Source organism: Ursus maritimus, unplaced genomic scaffold (assembly GCF_017311325.1).
Source record: "Ursus maritimus isolate PB19 unplaced genomic scaffold, ASM1731132v1 scaffold_2, whole genome shotgun sequence".
Taxonomy (NCBI): Eukaryota; Metazoa; Chordata; class Mammalia; order Carnivora; family Ursidae; genus Ursus; species Ursus maritimus.
In genome coordinates, this window is record NW_024424452.1 from 9,258,108 (window position 1) to 9,280,731 (window position 22,624).

Consider the following 22,624-nt stretch of genomic DNA (forward strand, 5'->3'; position numbering starts at 1 on the left):
GCCCTCGGGATCTCTCTAGAATGGAAGGGAGGGGGAGAGTTCGGGGCAGGTGGGACCTGGGCTTCGCCCTTCCATCCCGGTAAACTTTCTGCGCACCCGGAGCTCTGAGAGTTAAAGAGGGGCCACACCTGGGCGTGGAGACCAAAAAGAACAAAGAGGAGGCTCAAGGGTTTTAGATTTCTTCTCTGCCAACCACAGGAACGCCCCTGGCCGGCCCAGCACACGGGAGACCCAGGGAGAGCTGGTTCACCCTTCCGCAGAGATTTCAGACCTGTGGATGGACCTGGTCTACCTGTCCCTAAACGCCCTCCCCTCCTCAAGCTTCCGGAGCCCTGGGTGCACCATGGCAGCCCCAGGGGAGAGGCCCCATTTCAGCTGGCTCTATCAGTGGGTGAATCTGTGCGTCTCCCCTCGGACTCCTGCACAGTAAAACAAGCAGGGAAGGCTCCCAGTGGTCTCCACTACCTGCAGGATCAAGCCCAGATCCTCTCCATGACCACGTGCCCCCAAGGACCCCTCTCACCACACTTTCTGGCCTAGCCGGGCTGAACACACCCATCCTGACACATGCTCATCTCCTCCTGGAACACCCTTCTCTTCATTCCATTCTGGAGAGGGCTGCTCAGCTCTGCGGGCCAGGTTTGGGGATCACCTCTTCTGGGACACCTCCCCTGGGTCCCGCAGGGCTGGCTTGCTGCTTTTCTGTGCCCTGCAGGAGGTGGGCAGATGTCTGTCCCAGAGCCTCCCGGGACTACCCCCTCAGTGTCTCCCTTACCAGAACACACTGGGACCGAGTCTTGCTGTCCTTGTGTGGCCAGCCCACGGGATGAGGCCCAAGAGGCGGCAGGTACTCGGGCACTATTTGATGAGAAAATGAATGAATGAATGAGTAAATGAGTGAAAGGGTGAGGGTGGCCACTGCCAGGGTTCAGGCTCCCAGGATCTATGGTCCTTGACCAGGTGGGCTCAGAGCACCAAGCCTTCTCCAGGAGCGGGACCTCCCAAGCCATGTGTAGATTCCCGGGCCAATAAGCAGTGATTGAGCACCTGCTGTATACATCACCCCCAGCCACTCTGTTCCATTCTGAGAACATGCCCGGCCCTCTGCTCTTGTTCCTCCATCTACCTGGAACATTCTTCACCCTGATCCTTTCAGGGCTGCTCCTCGGATCCCTTCAGGTCTCAGCAGAGATGGGGCCTCCTCAAGAAGGCCTTCCCTGATCTAAAGCTGCCATTCTCTGTGTCATCATCCAGCTTTGATGCCCTGCTCTGTGCTATCACTAGTTCATGGTTTTCTTGTTCGTCTGTTTGCTAATTGTCTTTTTTTTTTTTTAAGATTTTATTTATTTATTTGAGAGAGAGATTGGAATGGGGGGAAGATGGAGGGTAAGGGAGAAGCAGAGTCCCCACTGAGCAGGGAGCCCGCTGCAGGACTTGATTCCAGGACCCTGAGATCACCACCTGAGCAGAAACACACACACACACACACACACACACACACACACACACTCATCATTAAGCTCCTTGAAGGCAGGCAGGCATTGGCCGCCTTGCTCACTGCTGCATCCCCACACCTAGAATGGTGCCTGGCACACAGTAGGTGATCAGTAGATGTTCAGTGAATGGGTGAGCGCAGGCTTTGCCAGATGGTCCCCGTCCTCCAGGAGTTCATGGGGGCAGTGGACAGACACCTACCTGGAGAAGGCCACCAGGAATGGTCCAGTCTGTCCCAGCTGATAAAGCCTTTCTAGCCCCTGCAGGGGCTGCGTTTGTTGAACACACAGCACTAGGTGCCTCTGTCCTGGCTTCTCAGGCTGACGGTCTTCCCCATAGGTCGGGGCTCCCATTTCTCCTCTGCAGGTAGGGGAACGGAAGGTCAGCAAGGAGCAGTACCTGGCCCACAAGCTGATCTCTAGAAAGAAGCATTTCTTACCCTCTCCCTCTCTTTTGCATCTATAACCTCAGGAGGTGGGGTAGGTGCAACGCTCTCTCTTTCCAGACGAGGACCTGAGGCTCAGAGAAGCTCAGTGACTTGCCCTTATAGCCAGGGAGAGGAGCTGGAGCCTCAGGGACCCCCTCTGCCTTCTGATCAGAGCGCCTCCCTTGGGCCTCAATGGCACCAATCCCCAGGGTGGGCAGCTGAAGGCCCTTGTCTGTATTCACCAGGGTCCGGGTCCTAGGACCATCTCTGCCTGCACACCCCTGGGGACCACATAATCAAACTGCCCTAAAAGGCAAAACCTCTCTCCCCGCCCATGCCTGCAGACCACCTCCCTCTTCCAGCCCTCCTATTCCCTGCAGGACGCCAGTCACCCAAGTTCAAAATGTCACTTCTCTTCCACTTCCCCTTCTCCTTTCCCTCCCATCAAACGAGAGGATGCCGAGGAGTCAAGTGGGGAGGTGGTGAGGAGTGGGGTGGGGTCCTCAGGCAGGGCCTTGAGTGTCAGCTGGTGGGGGGCTCCCAGAGGTTCTGAGCAGGATGGTTATATGCCAAATGCAGGCATTTGGGGAGACGGGCCTGCCTGTCTTAATCTCCCAACCTATTGTAACAAATCACCCCTGGCTGGCTTCACACAACAGAAATTTTTTCTCTCACCGTTAATTCCCAGATCGAGACATTGACAGGGCCACGCTTCCTCGGAAGGTTCTAGGAAGGAATCTGTCTCTTGCTTCTTCCTAGCTTCTGGAGGCTTCCAGAAATCCTTGGTGTTCCTTGGCTTGTAGACTCATCCTCCAATCTCTGCCCCTGTCTTCACGTGGCTGCCCCTTCCCTGCGTCTCTGTGTTCCCGTGTGTATCCATGTGGCCTTCTTACAAGGATGCCAGAGGTTGGATTTAGGACCCACCCTACTCCAGCGTGACCTCGTCTTAACTGGATGACATCTGCAAGGACCTTATTTCCAAAGAAAATCACGTTCACGGGAACAGGGGTTAGGACTTTGTGGGGAACATTGTTCCATCCACAACACTGACTAGGGGTGCTGGGGATTGGGCATGATTGAAGCTGGGCCAGGAAGCTGCATTGCCAGGCGGGGGCGGAAGTGTGGCCCCTGGGGAGGGGTCCCTTGCTCTGGTGTTGGGGGCCTGCTGAGGCTGCATGCAGACGCTACATGGGGTCACCCTGTGCTCCCCATCACCCTGGTCTGCTTCTTTCTGAGTGAGGCCTGGGTTCTCTGCTGGCCCTGTCACAGATTCACTGTGTGTCCTTAGCCAAAGAAGTTCCCCTCTCTGGGCCTCACGTTTCTGAGTGCAGTGTGAGCGCCGGACTCATGGTCTTTTCCAGCATCCCCTCGGTGATGAAACTTGAGGAGCCTAATTCACAGGAATGGGCTTCTGATGGTAGAATTCCAGGCAGTGTTGATAGGCACACGGCAGGGGAGGACTGGGCCCAGAGGGCTTTCCTATTGTCCTGCTCATCACAAGCCACAGATGGCCAGGCCTGTTTCTACTCATTTTCAGGTGCTTCCTGCCAGCCGTCTGGTCAATTCACACAGTGCCAGCAGCAGGGGGCGTGAGGGGAAAGGCGGGAGGGTGGTGGGAGAGATGGGGAGGTAGGCTAGGGTCAGATTGGGCAAGGTGCAGGGGGAAGGGAGGGGTTAGCTGGTCCCCACCTGGGAAGCAACACGTATATACAGAGTGTACTTGTGCACCAATCAGCTTGTGTGTGATTCTGTGCACGTACGGGTATGAATACATGTAGGTGTGTGCCTTAACCACATATGTGTGCATTTTGCAAACCTACCTGTTTGAAGTGGAGTTGATGTGGGTGAGAGCCCAGGTATGTGAGTTCAAAATGTCGTGTCTGTCTTTATACGTGCCTGTGCTGTGTGTGTGTGTGTCTGCGCACGCGTGCACGTGCGCACGCGTGTGCGTGGGCCCTTTGTGGTTCCAACCGCCCCACGCTGGGAAAGCCTGCACTGTCCCAGCGCCACCTCTAGGGCAGCCCACCTGGCCGGGGGCTCCTGGCGGGACTGTAGCTAGGCCCTCAGGAGGAGTCCCATTAAGGAGGCAGCCTTAGGACTTGGCCATGGCTCAAGGGCAGGGTTGGGCAGGCAAGCCTTTGGAGATCTTTGCTGGGGAGGGGTTCTAGGCTCACAATGGGACCCCGGAGCAAGGTCTCAGACGGCCTGTGCCCTGGAGATGGCAGGGCGGTCCCAGAGGAGCCAAGCTCAGGGTCCAGGGTGGGGCACTGCCCTTGCAGGGGGCATTTGTCCTGGCGTGGACTCGTGTATCAGACTCAGGAAGCATCCTGGGATGGAGGCCAGGGGAGGTGCCCCTCTGGATCTCAGGAGCCCAAGGTCCAGCACCCAACTCGGAGGCCGGCTCCCCCTTCTCCCTCACCCCCACATTCCATGCTTGGGGGAACCTCGAGGTAGCCTACAGGATTGGCCCGCTTCCAAGCCCACTGGGAGTGAGCAGGCACCCTCAGATGGGGCAGGAGCACCAGGCTTCGGGTGGGAAAGCTGAGTAACCCCAGAAGGTAGCTTTGCGTGCTGGGCTCTTTTGGCCTGTCCAGCCCCATTGCCAGGGCCTCAGGCTGGCTCTCACTACATCCAGCTCGGGATACCGCAACCGTCTCTTTCCCACTGCCCTCCCAGCATCCATACTCACATGCTTCCCCTCCCCTGGCTACTGGAGCCTCACCTTCTGGTCTTTGCTGAGGCTGCGGCCCTCCGTCCACCTGACCCCTGCCCTTGCCCAGTTACCCCTCCTCTTCTCAGGAGGGTCTTCTCTGACTCCCCTAGATGGGCTCCCGTCTCTCACTCCATCTCTATAAAGCATGTCTCCCTTAACCAACTGTGAGTGCTTCAAAACCAGGGCTGGTCCTTTAACACCTTCGGGTCCCCAGAGCCTAGCACGGGCTTGGAGCAGGTGTGAGGGGAGGAAGCCTCCCAGGCACACACAGCCTCTCACACACAGCTCCTGTGTTGGCTTATCTGCAGATCTGACTCCCTCAGGGCACACAAGCCAGCCTTTCCCTCCTGGACCCCCAGCCTCCGGAGCACAGCCGGCCCCAGGGGACGTTGGTAGAGGCCGCCCCCTGCTGACCAAGCGAGGAAACTAGACGTCTGGAAGCTTCTCTGGCAGCCCTGAGTCCTGCCCTGCCCAGGGATGGGAGAGAGGTCTCTAGTGAGCAGGGAATGATGGCTTTCCCTTACACTGAATGTACTGTATTCTTCCTTCTTTTTTTTTTTTAAACATTTTATTTATTTATTCGACAGAGATAGAGACAGCCAGCGAGAGAGGGAACACAAGCAGGGGGAGTGGGAGAGGAAGAAGCAAGCTCATAGCAGAAGAGCCTGATGTGGGGCTCGATCCCAGATCGCCGGGATCACGCCCTGAGCCGAAGGCAGACGCTTAACCGCTGTGTCACCCAGGCGCCCCTGTACCCTTCCTTCTAACAACAGTCACGGTTAGCGCCTCCCTCCTTCCCTCTCTCCATGGAAAGGTGTGTGCTTGGCATCCAACGGGTTTCCAGCTCTCGAGACTGGTCTGGGGGCCTCCAATGAGCGCCCAAAGAGCGTTGAATCTCCAGTCCATGTTTGGCCATCCCTCCCACCCCCCAGCTCCCCAAGGGCAGGGATCGCCTGCTCATTTATCCATTCCACAACTACTTAACGAGCGCCAGCCCCACGCACCATGTGGAGCTTGCCTTCCCCTGAGTCTCTAGTCTCAGCCTGAGCCTCGGCACACACTCTGTTCGTGGACAGCGGGCCCTCTAGTGCTGGATCCGAGAGGTAAATGGGGAAGGGCTGGGGGTCCCCTCCAGGCCCTAGAAAATAGATCACGCCTATGGTTTATTACAGGGGAAATGCCCTCCTCTGCCCTGGCTCCAGGCTGCTGGCCACACACCGCGGCCAGACTGAGGAAAGTTCCAGGGAGCACAGGGACTTGGAAGTGTCAGAGCAGCAATTGCTGCAGGGGCCTGAGCCGGGGGCTGCTGCCCGCTGTTCCGCCAGACCCGGCCTGCCTCCCTGGGGCCGCACAAGCAACAGCAGGGGTGGGGGAGATGGTTGCACTGAATGACCTCTGAGGCCCCTCCCAGTGGTGTGACTCGGGGACACGTGATGGGGCTCTCCAGCCCGACCATGCCCACGGCCCACAGCCTCCGTAGCGCCAGCCAGCCTGCCAGTCCCCGCAGGAAGGCCAGGCGCAAGGGAAGTGACCCTGTCACGCTGGGCCTCTCACCTGCTTCTGGATACAGGCCTGGGAAGGAGTGGGTCTGGATACGGGCCTGGGACTGGGAAAACGTTGAGGGGACACACAGCAGCCTATGCCAGCCGAGTGACACTATGGGACCGGTGCCTGGTGTGCTTGAAGAACAGAGGCCCCAGGCTGGGCCCTGCCAGACTGGCTCTGGGACTACAGACAACTCTCAGTTGCATTCAGGGCACCCAATTCTTCAGCCGGGGGAATCCTACCTGACAATCTGTCCCCCACCCCCTCACCCAGGGCAGGCCACCCAGGTACGTGCCTGTCACCGCCCAGCCCTCACTGGGCTGGGGCACTGGTGGGTGATCTTATCCACCTCTGATACCCAGGACCTACTAAAAAGCCAGCCCAGTTGGCCATCCAGCTTCTGGAATAGATAAGGTCACACATCATAAGGTCTATGAAAACACCTGCCAGTCAGCATGTTTTCTTGACCACCGTGGGGAGCTCCAGCTGATGGCTGGCTGATCAGAAGCCATGGTTCTCAGGCTGTGCAGGTGCCCGTGGGTGCAGGCACGTTCCTGTCGTCATCCTGCCCTGCATCAGAGGGGCTGACCCTGCCAACTCCATTTCCTGGGCTTGCCTGCCAGTGGGCTCTGGCCGATCTGGCCCACGGGAAGCCCTGATGATAGATCGGACGATGGGCAGAGGGGCCAGCCTCTTCTCAGCGCCTCTGGCTTCAGAGGCCAGTGCCAACAGCATGAGGTCGTACCAGGCAGCCCTCCTCGTGTGGTCCCAGCCTGGAGGTGCCCCCTAGGGGCAGCAGCGGCTTCCCATTGTCGCCAATCCCAGGGTTGTCCAAGCTTCCCGTTTCCCCCTTCAGCTATCCCAGCACCTTCGCCATTCACCGCCCCCTCCCATCAGATCTCTACCGGGTGGAAGTGTCTTCTGCCTGGTTCAGCCTGATCCACTTGTCTGCGCCACCACACCCCACACGGCTGCCGCTCCAACTCTGCTCTCTCTAGCCCCAGCCAGACCACAGAGACACCACACACCATGAGCAGGTTGGACGCAGTTTCTTTATACAAAGGTACTCAACACTACGGACCCACCAGCATGCTGCTGCGGTTCACAATGGCCCGCCTCACCACTCCAGGGCAGAAGGCTGGGTGGGGGGGGGTGTGTCACCATAGGGGAGCAACACTACATGGGCCCTGGGACTGCCGAGCACACAGGCTGGGAGCTCCCGAAGGGCAGACACAGACGCACGGACACTAGAAACCAAGAGCACCACACACGAAGACAGGAAGGAAATGCAGAGCTAGAACGAGCCCCGGCAGCCCCCGACCACCCCGTGCGCTCTTCTCCGGGGCGTTCTCTGGGACGCAGGAAGGCAGGTGGGAGGAGCCTGGGCCCGGAGCCAAGCAGCGCAGCTGTGCCGCTACAGAACCACGGACTTAATCACAGCGCATCCGGCCCTCTGCGTCTGTAAACTGGGGACAGTAAACTGCACTTCACAAAGTTGTCATGAGGATCGATGGGACTGAAGTAGGGCTATATATCAAAATACTCGACACAGAGCCTGGCACATAGAGGTGTTCGATAAATAATTCTTTGTCAAGAAGATCTTAGCTCTGCTCAGAGAGGACCTTCTCCAGAAAGCCAAGGTGTGAGATGACTTCCCTAGAAATTCTGTCAGGGTATCAGGACCCTTGAGCACTCCTTGGAGCCTGCAGCTACTGGGGTGGCCAGGGCCCCAGAATACACCGTGCCAGGGCAGTTGAGGGGGGCAGGGGGCTGGACCCCCAAGGAGGCACCTGCAGAAGCTGGGTAGATGCCGGAGGAGTTGGGGGTTGTACCAAAATGGTTCTGTACGTAACACAGGCCGGAAGCAGGCTGGTACGGAGGCAGGCTGGGCATGTGGCCAGGAGCGCAAGCCGGCCAGGCGGCTAGTTTCTGGCCACTGGCGTGCTGCATTTGGGCGACAGGGTGGTTCGGGGACAGGTGAGGGTGGCCACTCTGCGTGGGGTAGGAGCCAGGCACGGGGTTCAGCCTGGAACGGAAAAAGAGAGAAGATGGTCATCAGCTCGTAATGCCCAGGCCCCCAGCTGTCGTTGGACATGAGAAAGGCTCGGGGTCACTGGACTGCTTTGTGAGACAACCGGCTTTGCACATTTTCTGTAACCAGCTCCAAGCACAAAGTGAGGAGATGGGTTAAGCTCAACTGGTCGGAAAACATGCCCGAGAGAGGAGGGCCCACTCACGGTCCCGCGGCAAGCCTGTAGGATGAAGGGACACGGGGCTTGTGACTAAGGCTACCTGAGGTGTAACTGCTCGCTGCAGTTTGCCCCCCAGGTGGAGCTGGGGCCGGACTGCAGCCGTCACCCCGTCTCTGGCGGGTTCAGCGATGCCACCCAAAGAGAATGGACCAACTTCTGTGGGAGGGAGGGCAGGCGCGCTCGAATGGGGTAACACAGGGCTTGGGCTCAGGCTTTGTCTGCTGTGAGGTTTTCTACCTGTGGCTTCGGGAGTGAAGCCTCCCAGCTCAAAGTCCTGACCCGCGAGCACCGACGAGCCAGATGTGCAGAGCTGCGCGTCTGGAGATGAAAGACCGCCCCCCCCGCCCACCAGACACGTGTGGCTGGGACCACAAATGGAGACACAAGCCAAGGGTTTTATCCTCTGAACTTCTGCGCAGAGTTTCAAATATGGAGAAAGACTGCCAATACCACTGACGTTTGTGTTGGGTAACTTTCAGTTCAAACCTGACCTGACAAATCAGCTGCTTAAGAGGGCGCCTGGGTGGCTCAGTCAGGTGAGCATCTGACTCTCGGTTTCGACTCAGGTCATGATCTCAGGGTCATGAGATCGAGCCCTGTGTCAGGCTTCACACTCAGCGGGGAGTGTGCGTGGGATTCTCTCTCCCTCTGCCTCTCTCCCCACCCCTCTCTAAAATACATAAATAAATCTTAAAAAAACCACAACAACATCAAATCAGCTGCTTAAGTACAGGAACAAAGCACTTCACATTAACATCTCACTTCTGGGATTCTGGAAAATGCAGAGAATCTGGACTCCCAGAAGCTAGCCAAGAGCCTCCAGGAGGCAAGTGTGTCCAGACCGCTTGCAGTGTAACTGCCAAAACAAACATGCATGTTGTAACCCCTGTGTCCCCGTGTTGGGCCAGCTGAGACACCATGTTCTGTTCTGGGGCCAGGATAATGAGGGATCGTATACCATGCCATGTGAGGGACAAGGTGAGATGAAATCAGACCTGCCACCAAAGTGTCCCAGGTACAGCGAGGCAGCTGCCATTCCAAGGGGAAGAACGTTCTCAGCACGGGCTGCCTTGGAGATGAGCCCCCAGCCAGGGGAAGGGGTGGAAGCTGAGGTCAGGTCTGAGAGGGGGCTCTATCACAGGGTGCGAGTTTGTACCTCAGGACCCCTGAAATCCCCTCTCGAGTCTATGAGAACAACAATTAAAAGCCTAAAAGCCTCAATACACCTAACTAAATTTCAATAGTCTCCCACATATTTAGACCCCAGGGATCACTTGCCTGAAATTAGGTGAGTGCATTTCTGGTTTTCCCAGTACCCTCCAACACCCCTGCCTCCGATGACCCCCCACCTTTAAAGACAGCTTCCAGTTCACCGAAACCCTCATCCAGGCAGCATGGAGCGCAGACTATTCCACAGCTGGCTGAAGGTAGAAAAGGGCCGCCCGCATGGCACCTGAACTTCACACGAGTCCTTTCTTTTGGGGGGACTACTGAAAATCTCCTACGTGGCGAAGTCTCAGAATGGATGCACCCAGGGAAGGACACAAGAGGCCGGCAGTGGGAAACAGTGGAAAGGGGGTGAACAGGACCTGGAAGAAGAGACCCTAGTTCTAGACGGGGCTCCCCTGCCTCTGTGCTACCCAAAGAGACTCCTGTCCTTAGGACAGAATGAGGCTACATGAGCTTGGGTGGCTGGCCTACCATCTTCCATGGAGTTAGCGAGTCCAGCACCTTCTCTTGCTGGGCGGACGAGAAAACACAACCTCTCAGGTCCTGCGCTGTCTCACGTCCAAGCCACCTAGTCAGCCATGCGGACTGTCTGCTTCTCACCAGGGCTCCAGGCCAGAGCCCAGGGGGGCCTGCACAGGGTGCCTGGCAGCACTGAGGACTGGTAACAACACTGGATGGGGCCGCTCCCTCCCGCGGTCCATCCCAAGTCACTCAAGGGGTATACGCGAGCACTTCAAATACCTTCCCTCCCCCCTTTCGGCTCAGTCCCTACTTCAGCCGCAGCTGGGCAGGATCTAGGACGCTCGGAAGACCTCTGTGCGGAGACATTCTGGGCCTGGGGCCGTCCACACGCTATTCCTTTTTCCCATGATACTGAACCAGGTGACTGGTTCTCTCTCTACAGGCCCTGGAACTGCTTCAAGAACAAGTGTTGAGAGTTCTGTAACTTACTTCCGGCTGTGGGCTGCCCTTCTTTCGGCTGAAGAGCCCGAGATGTACTTGAACACCGAAATCCTCCTCATCAGGCTGAAGGGGAACTTCTGGTCGAGCTTCAGCGCCACTCGCTCTGACAGGTCGATGGAATAGCAGTAGGTGAGGCCATCTGAAGTTGGCGTATTAAGTAAAACTGGAGGCAGCTCAAGGGAGGAGGGCCGCACACTTCCCCGCAGAACACACGTTCCCCCGTTTATTCCACAGGGAGACTGGCACGTGCTCGGCCGTAAGCTGAAGCTCAGGGGAAACCGAGGGCTGAGTTTCTACCCCCTGCACCTCAGAGGAAACACGGCCCAGCAGTCGAGGAGGGCAGACGACACCTCGCCTGCCCCGTGCCGACCCGTCCCATGCCAACTGCTGCAATCAGTCCCACCAGCACACGCTTGTCTCTGCAGCGGGACGAGACAGGAGGTTGTCTTGATACCCTCTGCGGGGACTGACACCTACTTGTCTGTTTGTCCCCAAGTACTGTGGGCCTCTTCGGCAGCACTTGCCCACATGGTCACCACCCCAAGTGATCTGAGGGGACTCTGGTCAACTGAGCTCTGTCAACCCACCGCTGCCTACGCAGCCGTAAAGATTCACCTATCGTTCATCCATCCGTCCATCCGTCCATCCGTCCATTCCTTCGACAAATGCTTACTGAACACCTGTGATACACCAGGAACCAAGGAACGAGTGCCAGACAAGGAGTAAGTAACTGGGGTAAAGGAAGTGGTGATAAGCAAAAGCTTATCTCTGGAAGACCAGGCTGAGGACCCTCACCTCGTGCAGGGAGACCGAGAAGGCTTTCCCTAGGAAGTGAGGTACATGCTGAACCCTAAACTGTGAGCAGCAGCAGCTGGAAGAGGGTGGTGGTGGAGAGAAGATTGTAAGGAAGCCCCAGGAGCGGAAGCCCCAGGAGCTGTTCCTTGAGGCAGGGTTCACTGGAATGCTACTGGCAATCAGAGCAAGACAAGTCTTGCTGGGCTGGACTGTTCCACTCATTACCGGACATTTGGCATCCCCAGGACCGGCCACCAAGTGCTGTAGCGCCTGGTCACTGTGATAACCAAAAATGCCCCTGTGTGCTTCTGTGTTCTTTCAGCGAGGGCCTATTATTCCCAAAGACTGATGTCCAATGATAACCAGTGCTGTGAGGGTCAAAAGTTGTCCAAGCTGATGACTTCAGAACGCTCTTAGCAATCCGTTCTGCTTCTGACTCTGATGAAGTCATGGTACCAGACTAGTCCTCCCACCACAGATAACTGTAAGCTGGGATACAATATTTCACACCACTGTCTTCAGACTTTGGACAGCAAACCCCGTGCGCCAGGCTACGATACCGAAGACAAGGGAAACAAATGCAGTGAGCCTCAAGACTGAGCTGGCTTTTGGCCTGGAGGCACTTTCCAAACTACAGCATCGAAAGGGGAATCCAAGCAGAGTACGGCGTGTTTTGCTGAGCTGGAGGAGACAGAGAGAGTTCAGAGAAGAAAAAGTGCCTGGGATTTCCAGGTCAGAGTAACGAGAGGAGGGAGCTGAGCAGGAAAGGAGCTCCAGAAACATACTTGAGTCTTTAGCTGAATACCAGCGTGCACACACATGGGGAGAGACTCCTCATGCCAGGCAAAGAGCAGCTGCCGAGCTCTTGAGGGAACGACTATCCTGGCGCTCACGCAGGGCAGGGACATGCTCGAGTTCTAACCAGACAGGGTGAAGAGACCTCAGTGAACACCCAAGCCATTCAGAGGAGACCTCCCAAAACGTAATGCCTTGACAAGTAAATTAACTGCCGTCACACACACAAAATCAATACTTGTTAAAAAACAAAGAAACAAACAAAAAACCCAGCCCAACTCAGCCCTAGATAACACAGCATTTGCAGTGTCTAATGTAAACTAAAAAATTACGAGACACGTGAAGAAGAAAACGGGTCCATATTCAGCAGGAAAATCAGTCAAAAACAGATCCAGAAACGACAGAGAAGATGGTACTGACAGATAAGTATCTTAAAACAGCTACTACAGATATGTAAGTATGTGAAAGGTTTAGAGGAAAACACAAACACAATGAAGGAACAGATAAAGAATCCCAATATAGAAGTGAAAACTACAAAAAAAAATAGAACCTCTTGAGCTGAAATCTACAACATGAGAAATAAAAAACGAAGGGGATGGGTTTAAGAGCCAAGTATGCACTGAAGAAGAAGAGAGCACTGAACTTGAAGGCAAAATGCAACAGAAACTATCCAAACTGAAATGGAGAGTGGAAAAAGCTGAAGCATTTCAGAATAAACCAAGCCTCAGGCCCCAGTGAACAATACTAAGTGGTCTAACACATGTGTAATTGGTACCCTAGAAGGAGAGGAGAAAATAGGATAGAAAAAAAAAAAAAAACCTTGGGGGGCGCCTGGGTGGCACAGCGGTTAAGCGTCTGCCTTCGGCTCAGGGCGTGATCCCGGTGTTGTGGGATCGAGCCCCACATCGGGCTCCTCCGCTATGAGCCTGCTTCTTCCTCTCCCACTCCCCTGCTGTGTTCCCTCTCTCGCTGGCTGTCTCTATCTCTGTCGAATAAATAAATAAAATCTTTAAAAAAAAAAAAAAAAAAAACAACCTTGGGAGACATGGCGATGCTATTTTTTTTTAGACTTGATGAAAACTCTAAACTCACAGATCTAAGATCCAATGATCAAGTCCAAGCAAGATCAACTCAAAGAAAATCACCACAAAGGCACATGATAATTAAATAGCTGAAACCCAACTATAAAAAATTGTGAAAGGAGCCAGAGGAAAACAATGAATTATATAAGGAAAACAGTAAGAATGATTACTGATGTCTCAGGAGAAAACAATACAAACCAGAAGTAATGCAATGACATCTTTAAAAGTGAAAGATCAGAGAAGGCCAGAATTCTGTATTTAGTGAAATAAAGGCATTTTCAAGAACCAAAGTCAAGAAAATTTGTCACCAGAGTACCCACTGTACAAGAAATGTTAAGGGACGTTCTTCAGACAAGAGGAAAATGATACCCAATGGAAACTTGGATCCACACAAAAGAATGAAGAGAATCAGAGGGGTGCCTGGGTGGCTCAGTCAGTTAAGCGCCTACCTTTGGCTCAGGTCATGATCTCAAGGTCCTGGGATAGAGCCCTGCATCAGGCTCCCTGCTCAACAGGGATTGTGCTTCTGCCTCTGCCCCTCCCCCCACTTGTCCTCTCTCTTTCTTGCTCTGTCTCAAATAAATAAAATCTTAAAAAAAAAAAAATGAAGAGGATTAGAAATAGTAAATATGTGGGTAAATGTTGCTTTTTTTAAATTAAGAAATATATAATTGACTGTTTAAACAAAAGTAATAGTAATGAACTGTGCAGTTTATAACACCTATGACAGCAATAGAAATAAAATGTAGGACAACAATAACATAAAGGATGGAAAGAAGAAAAAGAGAAATACAATTCTGTAAGATTCTTAAATTATATACTAAGTGGTATATTATTCTATTATCCGAAAGTAGTCTGTGATAAACTAAAAATATATATTGTAAACTCTAGAGCAACCACTAAAAAAAAAAAGACAAAGAGGTATAGTTAATAGCAAACAGAGCAAACCCAAAAGAACCTATCTTTAAAAAAATGAAATACTGAAGGGACACCTGGGTGGCTCAGTCCATTCAGTGTCCGACTCTTGGCTTTGGCTCAGGTCTGATCTCAGGGTGGTGAGATCACGCCCCGTGTCGGGCTCCATCCTCAGTGCAGTCTGCTTGAGTTTCTCTCTCCCTCTCCCTCTGTGCCCACCCCACCTCAAATAAATAAACAAATCTTAAAAAAATACTAAAAATATACTCAACTGAAGTCAGGAAAAGAGGAAAAAAAGGAACAAAGAACATTTGGGACAGAGAGAAAACAAAGAGCAAGCAGACAGACTTAACCTCAATCATATCAATAATTATATTAAATATACATGAGCTAAACATGTCATTTAAAAGGCAGAGATGGTCAGACTGGAGAACCAAATACATGCTCTCTATAAGAAACATGTTTTATTTCCCCCTCTCTTTTTTAAGATTTTATTTATTTGTCAGAGACAGAGAGAGAGAGACAGCGAGCACAAGCAGGGGGAGCAGCAGGCAGAGGGAGAAGCAGGCTCCCTGCCAAGCCAGGAGCCCGATGTGGGACTCAATCCCAGGATCCTGGGATCACGACCTGAGCCAAAGGCAGACACTTAACCAACTGAGCCACCCAAGTGTCCCAAGAAACGTGTTTTAAATATAAGGACACAAACATGTTAAAGATATAAAGATGGAAAAATAGGTACTATGTAAATCCTAATTTTAAGAAAGCTGAAATAACTACATAGTAATATCAGACAACAAAGACTTTAGAGCAAGGAATATTACCAGAGATTAAAATGGTTCATTTTACAATGATAAAAGGTGAGTTCATTAAGATGACCTAACAATCCTAAATCTGTGTGAATCCAATAATAGAGCTTCAAAAGGGGCGCCTGGGTGGCTCAGTTGTTAAGTGTCTGCCTTTGGCTCAGGGCGTGATCCCAGCATTCTGGGATCGAGCCCCACATCAGGCTCCATGCTCCGCTATGAGCCTGCTTCTTCCTCTCCCACTCCCCATGCTTGTGTTCCCTCTTTCACTGGCTGGCTGTCAAATAAATAAATAAAATCTTAAAAAAAAAAAAAAAAGAATTGAAAGGAAAAAATAGACAAATCCACAATTTTACTTGCAGATTTCAAATGTTCCTTTTCAGTAATTGACAGAACAATTTTAACTGTATAGGAGGCTAGAACAACATCAACACCTTGACCTGACATACATTGAACACTATACTCACCAACTGCAGAATGCCCATTCTTTTTAAGTACACAAAGAACATTCACCAAGATCTATCAAATGCTGGGCCAGAAAACAAATTAAAAGGACTACAATCTTAAAAAGAAAGTTCTCTGACCACATGGAAGGAAATTAGAAATCATCAACAAAGGGAAAACTGAAAAATCACCAAAAATTTAGAAATTAAGAAACTCATCTGTAAATAACCCTTGGATCAAAGAAGAAATCCCAAGAAAAATTAGAAAATACTTTTGACTAAAGTAAAAATGAAAATATAACATCAAAATGCGTGGGATGCAGCCAAAGTGTGCACATAGGGGAGTTCACAGCTTTAGATTTCGTATTAGAAAAAAAAGGTTCAACATAAATAAAATTAAAGAATAAGATAAATGAACTATGTGATCAATGTGTATTCTCATACTCTCTACCCTAATAGCTTACAGAATCAGACTGAAAGAGATTTTAGGAATGTACCTTATTCAACCTTCAACACTACCAATTCTGATACTTAAAAGAGGTAACCTACATTGGGGCGCCTGGCTGGCTCAGTCAGTAGAGTGTGCAACTCTTGATCTTGGGGCTGAGTTCAAGCCTCACGTTGGATGTAGAGATTACTTAAAAACTTTTTTTTTAATATAATAAAAAAATGGGCACCTGGGTGGCTCAGGCAGTTAAGTGTCCAACTCTTGATTTCGGCTCAGGTCATGATCTCAGGGTCATGGGATTGAGCCCCCCCGTTGGGCTCCTCGCTCAGCACAGAGTCTGCTTATCCCTCTCCCTCTGCTCCTCCCCCTGCTCTCCCTCTCTCTAAAATAAATAAATAAAATCATTAAAAAAAAAAAAAAGTAACCCACACTGTATTTTAGAACTCCCCCCGCCCCACCACCCGTCACTGCCAGAATATTTATACAAGAGATATAAGGCTTATCCTAAGTTTCTAATCACCCATAAGAGCCTATCTTTAAAAAAATTTTTTTCTGACAAAAAGACTAAACCAAACCAAACCAACCTGTTTCCTCTTCCTTTCATGGAACATCTCCAGCTCATGGGTATTTCAGATTCTTCCAATGAAACCTCTTACCGTAATTAGCCAAATGTAGGTTTATGCCTCAGTTTACAAGAGAAAAAAACCCAAATCAAGAGTATTTCAAACTGGCAGTGCTAAGCTGGCGTGAGGAGATAGTAGCTATGTTGACACTTCCAGATGGGGAAATTCTGGCCTAGAGCAGGGAAGTGACCCACCCAAGACCACATGGTTTTCAAAGCAGAAGCTAAAATCTGGATTACCTGCATCTGAGCCCACAGCTCTATCTATGGCCCCCCAGACACTCCAACTTGGTTCACTCTTTGGCAATTCCCTTCCAGGAAGGATACATGTTAGCCCAATTCCAAGTCCACAGACATTACTGAGGAAGGACGTCTGGGGAATGAGCCAGGAGGCACACAGCAGGAGCCATGGCACCAGCATCGAGGGCACAACCATGCCAAAGACCAGGGCCCTCCTCATCCGAGAGCGGACAGAGTTGACCCCTAGCATGGCAAAAGCCACTGGGGTGAAACCTCTGGCATCCTCCACCTCCCCCAGCTTCGACAGCGACGACACAGCTTCAAACGACAGGAAGATGATGGCGGAGAAGATGGCAAAGATCACGGTGAAGAAGCAGTGGCGGACGGTGCCCACGGTTCTCTCGAAATTGCCAGCAAAGCGCCAGATGATGATAGCACCGCAGAGCAGGGAGACCGGATTCTCATAGACAAAGATGTACGTCACCAGCCTGTAAACTGCAGAGGGAGCAGGGTTAGAGGCTTGGTATTGGGGGGCTCTACGGAGGGCGAACCAGGTTACAACCCACCTCGGAAAGGGGGAGTAGCTGGCTGTCGATGCCAGCGCAAATCACCCAGGAGCCACGACAGGCAGGGGGGAGGCAACAGTGAGGGACCCAAGACTCAAAGTAGAGCTGTGAACATCCAATCCTTGCTCTTTCCCGGACCTGGAGCAAGTCTGTGACTAGCTTCCACGTGGGAAAAAAAAAATAACACTTTTTAGCATGGGATGGTCTTTGAATTTGTAATGTGCTTTAGCACCCTTCTTTTTTTTTTTTTTTTAAGGTTTGAAATACTGACCTATCTCACCGGGCAGTGTGAGGGTTAATTAATTGTAACAGCTTCAGGGTGGATTGAGTGGGTGTCATTTAAACCTTTGTGCCAGTCTCCTCGGCTGTAATTCTGACCTCTCCTTCCATAGTGGCTGTTCAGAGGAAGAAAAAAGGGACCATGAATTATTTTGTACCTAAAAAGATTATAAAACTATCACTAATAATATAGAGAACTCAGAAGTCTTCCTTGAAAGCGCTTATCCAATCTTACGGGTAGAGGAATGCTTGATATGCAGTAAGAAGACAGCAAAGAACCTCACTCCTGTTTTTCTAAAAGCAGTTATCTCTTACGTACTTTTATTGTTCCCGTAGGCCAAAACACTAAAATGAAGGAGGGGACTGGTGCAGTGGCAGTAATATTGAGACCTGGAGGCCGAAAGGCTAGCACTGGAATCTTGACTCAGGCTGAGCTCAGTCCAGTCATGGGCCAGCCAGCCTTGGCTTCTTCGTTGTAAATTAACAGGATCACACCTGAGGCCTTCAAAGGTCTCTTACGTGTCAAATACTCACATGCCCATGAACCCCACACTCAGGGAAGCTGTGAACTAAAGGCGGGAAACGGAAGCTCAGTTGACACTGATATTTTGCATTTGTCTACAAGGATGTGCTTGCTTTTTTTCTAGGTTGGGGGGAATAGTTTGAGCAGGGAGGCAGGCTACGAACCTTATACCTCAGGCCATCTCTGTAAGGCTGCATCATCTCAAGAGTACTCGTTATTTGCTGGAATCACTCCAAGTACAAACTGAAATTCCCAGTATAAATGTAAAGATTCTCGAAGCAACTCTATACGGTTTGGGTATTAGACACCTCCAAGGCTCCAGTTCCAAAACATCACACAGTAAAAAAACCTGTTGCTGTCTCAATTGCGTGACTTGATAGCTCTGCAACTCCCCCACGTTAAAGCTTGTTTCACCTAAATAACGGGGAATAATAAAGCCTACGTCATGGGATCGAGATTAATGCTCGTGAGTGCGCTTTGCGAAACAACAAAAGCTGTACAATTTTCCCATTTTCCTGCCCAGAAAAAAAGAGAGAAGAGACAGAGACTAGGAATGTCTCTCATGAGCAGATGTTTATATTGAATCGATATGCAAAATTTCTCAGCCGTAGATTACACAAACACCTTTCCCAAGGCACAAGATGACGCCTCCCCCCAGGCGTTGGGAATCGGAGTCAGGCTGAGATGCATATGGGGACGCAGAAGAAATTCTAAACCCCAAAGAGGCCAGGACGCTTCTAGGAGTAGCCACAGATGATGCTCAAGTGTCTTGATGAAGGAGAGAGAAACATTCTTCCCAGGGGTCGGGGGTCGTGGGCGGGGGGCTTAGGCCCTTCAGCAGACGTCGGTGTATATGTGACGGGGAGAGGGAGAGGAAAAATCCTTCTCGGGGAGCGAGCATGGGTGAACGAAGCCGGTTTGCTAGCGAATGGATGCGGGGCCTTGACCAGACGGGTGGCGCCGGGAAAGGGGACGAATTCGGGTAGGGAAGGATTATAGTGATGGCGAAGATGGAACTCTGGAGGGACAAAGACGCGGGATATGGGGCTGGTCCTCTGGGCGGGCAGAGCGATGGTGCGGGCGGAGTGGCTGGAGGGGAGGCCCGAAGGCGCGGGCCCGGGGAGGCCGGAGCCCAGGGAGGCCGGAGCCCAGGACCTGGCGAGGTGGGAGGAAGAGGGCTGGCCCCGCGGCCCGGCCCCGCCCCTGCTCACCTTGCCAGTTGCGCAGGGCCTCGGACCGCAGCGAGAGGCCCGAGGGCGCCAGAGGCTGCTGCAGCAGGAACAGGCGGGGCCCGGACACTAGCAGCGAGAGCAGTGCGGTGAAGAAGGTGGCGGATGGCACCTCGGGACACAGGGACCAGCTCCGACAACCGGGACCCGAGGCCGCCATGGCCGCCATTGCTACCGCGCCCCGCCTCGGCGCCGGCTGGTCCTCGGCTCCTTCCGCCTCCCTGCGGCTGTCTCCCCTGGCAACAGCGGCGGAGGCGGCCGGAAGCCCCGCCTCCCCGAGGCCCTGCCCCGCGCCGAGCTGCCCAATCTGGTCGCGCCGGCCCACCTTCCTCGCGTGCTGGCAGCGGGAGTCGAAGCAGCGCCCTCTGGCGTGCAACGCTGGAGCCTCGCACGGTTACCGCGCTCGGACCTCTTGGGGGGGCGGGTTTAGATTTCATCACCTCTTCTCCAGATACCGAAAGACTACTGCGTCTTGCGGTTTACAGAGCCCTTTTACACGCACGCACACGCACCTGCCTTAATTTGTGCTTATCCCCATTACACCGATGAGGAAGCTGAGGTCTGGGGAGAACCCTGGGTAATTCAGTTGAATGGCAAAGACAGAATTCGAACTCCCATCCTCCTTTGCTCTCTGTGCTGGACATTCATATCCATTCTCCGGCCCTACTCTGCCCACTGTGTAGTTCTGGCAGAGTCTGTGTTCCCATGGACCTCAGGGAGGGAACCTGAGATTCTTTCTATCCTCTGTGCTCAGAACTAAAATATATGATTTTCCAGATGTAAATGTAAAGCAACGGGACACATTTAAAAGAAGACTGGGTATTTTTAAACTCATGCTGCTCGTGGTGCAGCAGTGGGCATAAAAATTAATGAAGGTTTACTCAACAGGAAGCAAAATATGAGTCAGGAGTGTGGCGGAGCTGCTAAAATCGGAAAAGGGGAATTTGGGTTGCTGAAACCAGGTCCAGGCCCTGGAAAGAGGAAGGGGGTGGTGGTCCCAGCTCCTCTGTGCCAGTCCCACAGTTCCAGGAGTTCTGGAACCACTTCTAGATACACACTCTGGAAAAGGATGTAGAAAATTAGAGTTTGGGGATGCCTGGATGGCTCAGTCAGTTAAGCATCTGCCTTCAGCTCAGGTCATGATCCCAGGGTCCTGGGATCAAGGCCTGCCTTGGGCTCCTTGCTCAGCAGGTAGTCTGTTTCTCTCTCTGCCTGCCACTCCCCCTGCTTGTGCTGTCTCTCTCTGACAAATAAATAAATAAAATCTTAAACAAAAAAAAAAAGAGAGAAAGAAAGAAAGAGAAAGGAAGAAAGAAAAAGAAAGAAAGAAAGAAAGAAAAGAAAAAGAGAAAGAAAATTAGAGTTTGTTTAACAAAAGGAGTCTGGATTGGGAAGGAAGGGGGAGGGGAAACTTCAAATCGTATCTGATAAGGAACAATTACTTAAAAGAACCAGAGAGACTTCTTTGGAGAAGCTTCAGGGGTCCTGACCACTGGCTGTGAACTATATGAAGAGTTTTCCCGAGGGTGAGGGGGTAGATTTATCCTGTGTCACTCCAGAGGGGAGCGCTGAGAGAGAAAGGTGGAAAAGACGGAGAGACCACATGACATAAGGAAGCCCTTTCTGACAGTTTGGGTTGTCTATCTATGGAATGAGCTGCCTTGCTCACTAGTGAGCTCCCCATCACTAGTAGTGTGCAAGCAGAGGCCATGTGGTGACCTGATGAGAATACTGAAGATATTTTGAAGCATCAGGTTGGAGGTGGAAGTAGATGGCTTTTAAAATCCCTTTGGAGACTCCAGTTCTAAGTCTACATAAACAAACAAACACCTATGGAGGGTTGATACAGTTGCCACTTACCAGGGGGTCCAGGATAATTGCATTTGGTCTCCCGGCAGAATGAGAATTGTAGTGATTTCACATATCCTACGGTCAAGGGAGACTCCAGCAGTCTCCTATCTCTCTGACTCTGCCTCCTTCTCATTTTTTCCTAATTATGCCTCCAGAAAATCCCAAGACCTTCTGTTAAGCTCAGGGGATAGAGAACTGGCCTGAGCAAAGCAGAACTTTTTTTAGCAGGCAGGCTCGGGAATGGGCATCGAGCGACTGTGAATCATTTGTGTTCTACCCACTTTGCCTAAGAGACTTCCAGGCCTCAGATGGGCTACCGAGGGACGTCTCTATTTATTCTTCCATCAGGCATCCTCTTCGTACTTGGAGCGTCTGGTTCTCCAGGTGGCGAACTTCGAGGCTTTGGGACAGAAAACACACACACCAGTGTGGATGTTTTTAGATCAAATCCATGAGCAAATGCTGTTGCCTCTACTTCTCACACACTCCCTACCTGGCAGCAAGGGTGGTTTTTTTTTGTTTTGGGGGGTTTTTTAGATTTATTATTTATGTATTTGAGGGAGAGAGAGAGAGAGCAAGAATGAGCAGGGGGAGGAGTAGACGGAGAGAATCTTCAAGCAGACTCCCTGGAAAGCGTGGAGCCTGATGTGGGGCGTGATCTCATGACCTGAGCCAAAACGAAGAGTCAGATGCTTAACTGACTGAGCCACCCAGGTGACCCTGGGGGGTGGTTTTTTAAAATCTTTTTTTTCTTTTTTTAAGATTTTATTTATTTATTTGACAGAGATAGACAGCCAGCGAGAGAGAACACAAGCAGGGGAAGTGGGAGAGGAAGAAGCAGGCTCCCAGCGGAGGAGCCTGATGTGGGGCTCGATCCTGGAACGCCGGGATCACGCCCCGAGCCAAAGGCAGACGCCCAACGACTGCGCCACCCAGGCGCCCCTGGGGGGTGGTTTTTTAAAAAAGTGAATCACAAGACACCCGGGTGGCTCAGTCAGTTAAGCGTCTGCCTTCGGCTCAGATCATGATCCCAGGGTCCTGGGATCGAGCTCCTCATTGGGCTCCCTGCTCAGTGGGGAGTCTGCTTCTCCCTCTCCCTCTCCTTCTGCGTGCGCTCCTCCCTTCAAATAAATAAATAAATCTTAAAAACAACAACCACCACCACAACAACAACTCAGAATGACCTAGGTGCATCCCATGTGTCCTGTCCCCTGCAAATCTTCCTCAGTCCATCTTCTACCAGCTTCCATTCCCTGGGGGAGGACAGCAAAATGGCCCCCAAAGGTGTTCATGTCCTAATCCCCAAATCCTATGTATATGTCACCCTATGTAGCAAGAGGGACTTTGCAGCTGTGATTAAGTTAGGAATTTTGAGATTATCCTGAGCCGATGGAATCATGAGGGTCCTT

General features: G+C 52.0%; 1 protein-coding gene across 8 annotated transcripts; it reads right to left on the reverse strand.

The window, feature by feature from the left end:
• Nucleotides 1–1,461: 1,461 nt before the first annotated feature.
• Nucleotides 1,462–19,602, reverse strand: RHBDD2 (rhomboid domain containing 2). Of its 8 annotated transcripts, none has more exons than XM_040634920.1 (7): nt 19,347–19,482; nt 18,300–18,549; nt 17,605–17,728; nt 17,334–17,488; nt 16,855–17,262; nt 10,613–10,763; nt 7,214–8,205 (listed from the first exon to the last, which is right to left on the reverse strand). In XM_040634920.1, the coding sequence occupies exons 5-7, from the start codon at nt 17,015–17,017 to the stop codon at nt 7,848–7,850; spliced, it is 672 nt and encodes a 223-aa protein (XP_040490854.1). In that variant the 5' UTR covers nt 17,018–17,262; nt 17,334–17,488; nt 17,605–17,728; nt 18,300–18,549; nt 19,347–19,482; the 3' UTR covers nt 7,214–7,847. The 8 variants fall into 8 exon arrangements, with proteins under 8 accessions (XP_040490850.1, XP_040490854.1, XP_040490853.1 ...); XM_040634919.1 differs by having other exon boundaries at nt 17,334–17,492; XM_040634921.1 differs by lacking the exon at nt 18,300–18,549 and having other exon boundaries at nt 19,347–19,486.
• Nucleotides 19,603–22,624: the final 3,022 nt, after the last annotated feature.

Bases quoted from the DNA above. Each gene is read 5' to 3' on its own strand.
- RHBDD2 (XM_008698632.2), bottom strand. From the start codon at position 19,533: ATGGCGGCCATGGCGGCCTCGGGTCCCGGTTGTCGGAGCTGGTCCCTG. The intron at 17,263-19,346 runs GTGAGCAGGGGC...CTCCCTCTGCAG, and splicing joins GGCCCTGCGCAACTGGCAAG to TTTACAGGCTGGTGACGTAC. The intron at 10,764-16,854 runs GTATCCTTCCTG...CGCCAACTTCAG, and splicing joins ACTTGGAATTGGGCTAACAT to ATGGCCTCACCTACTGCTAT.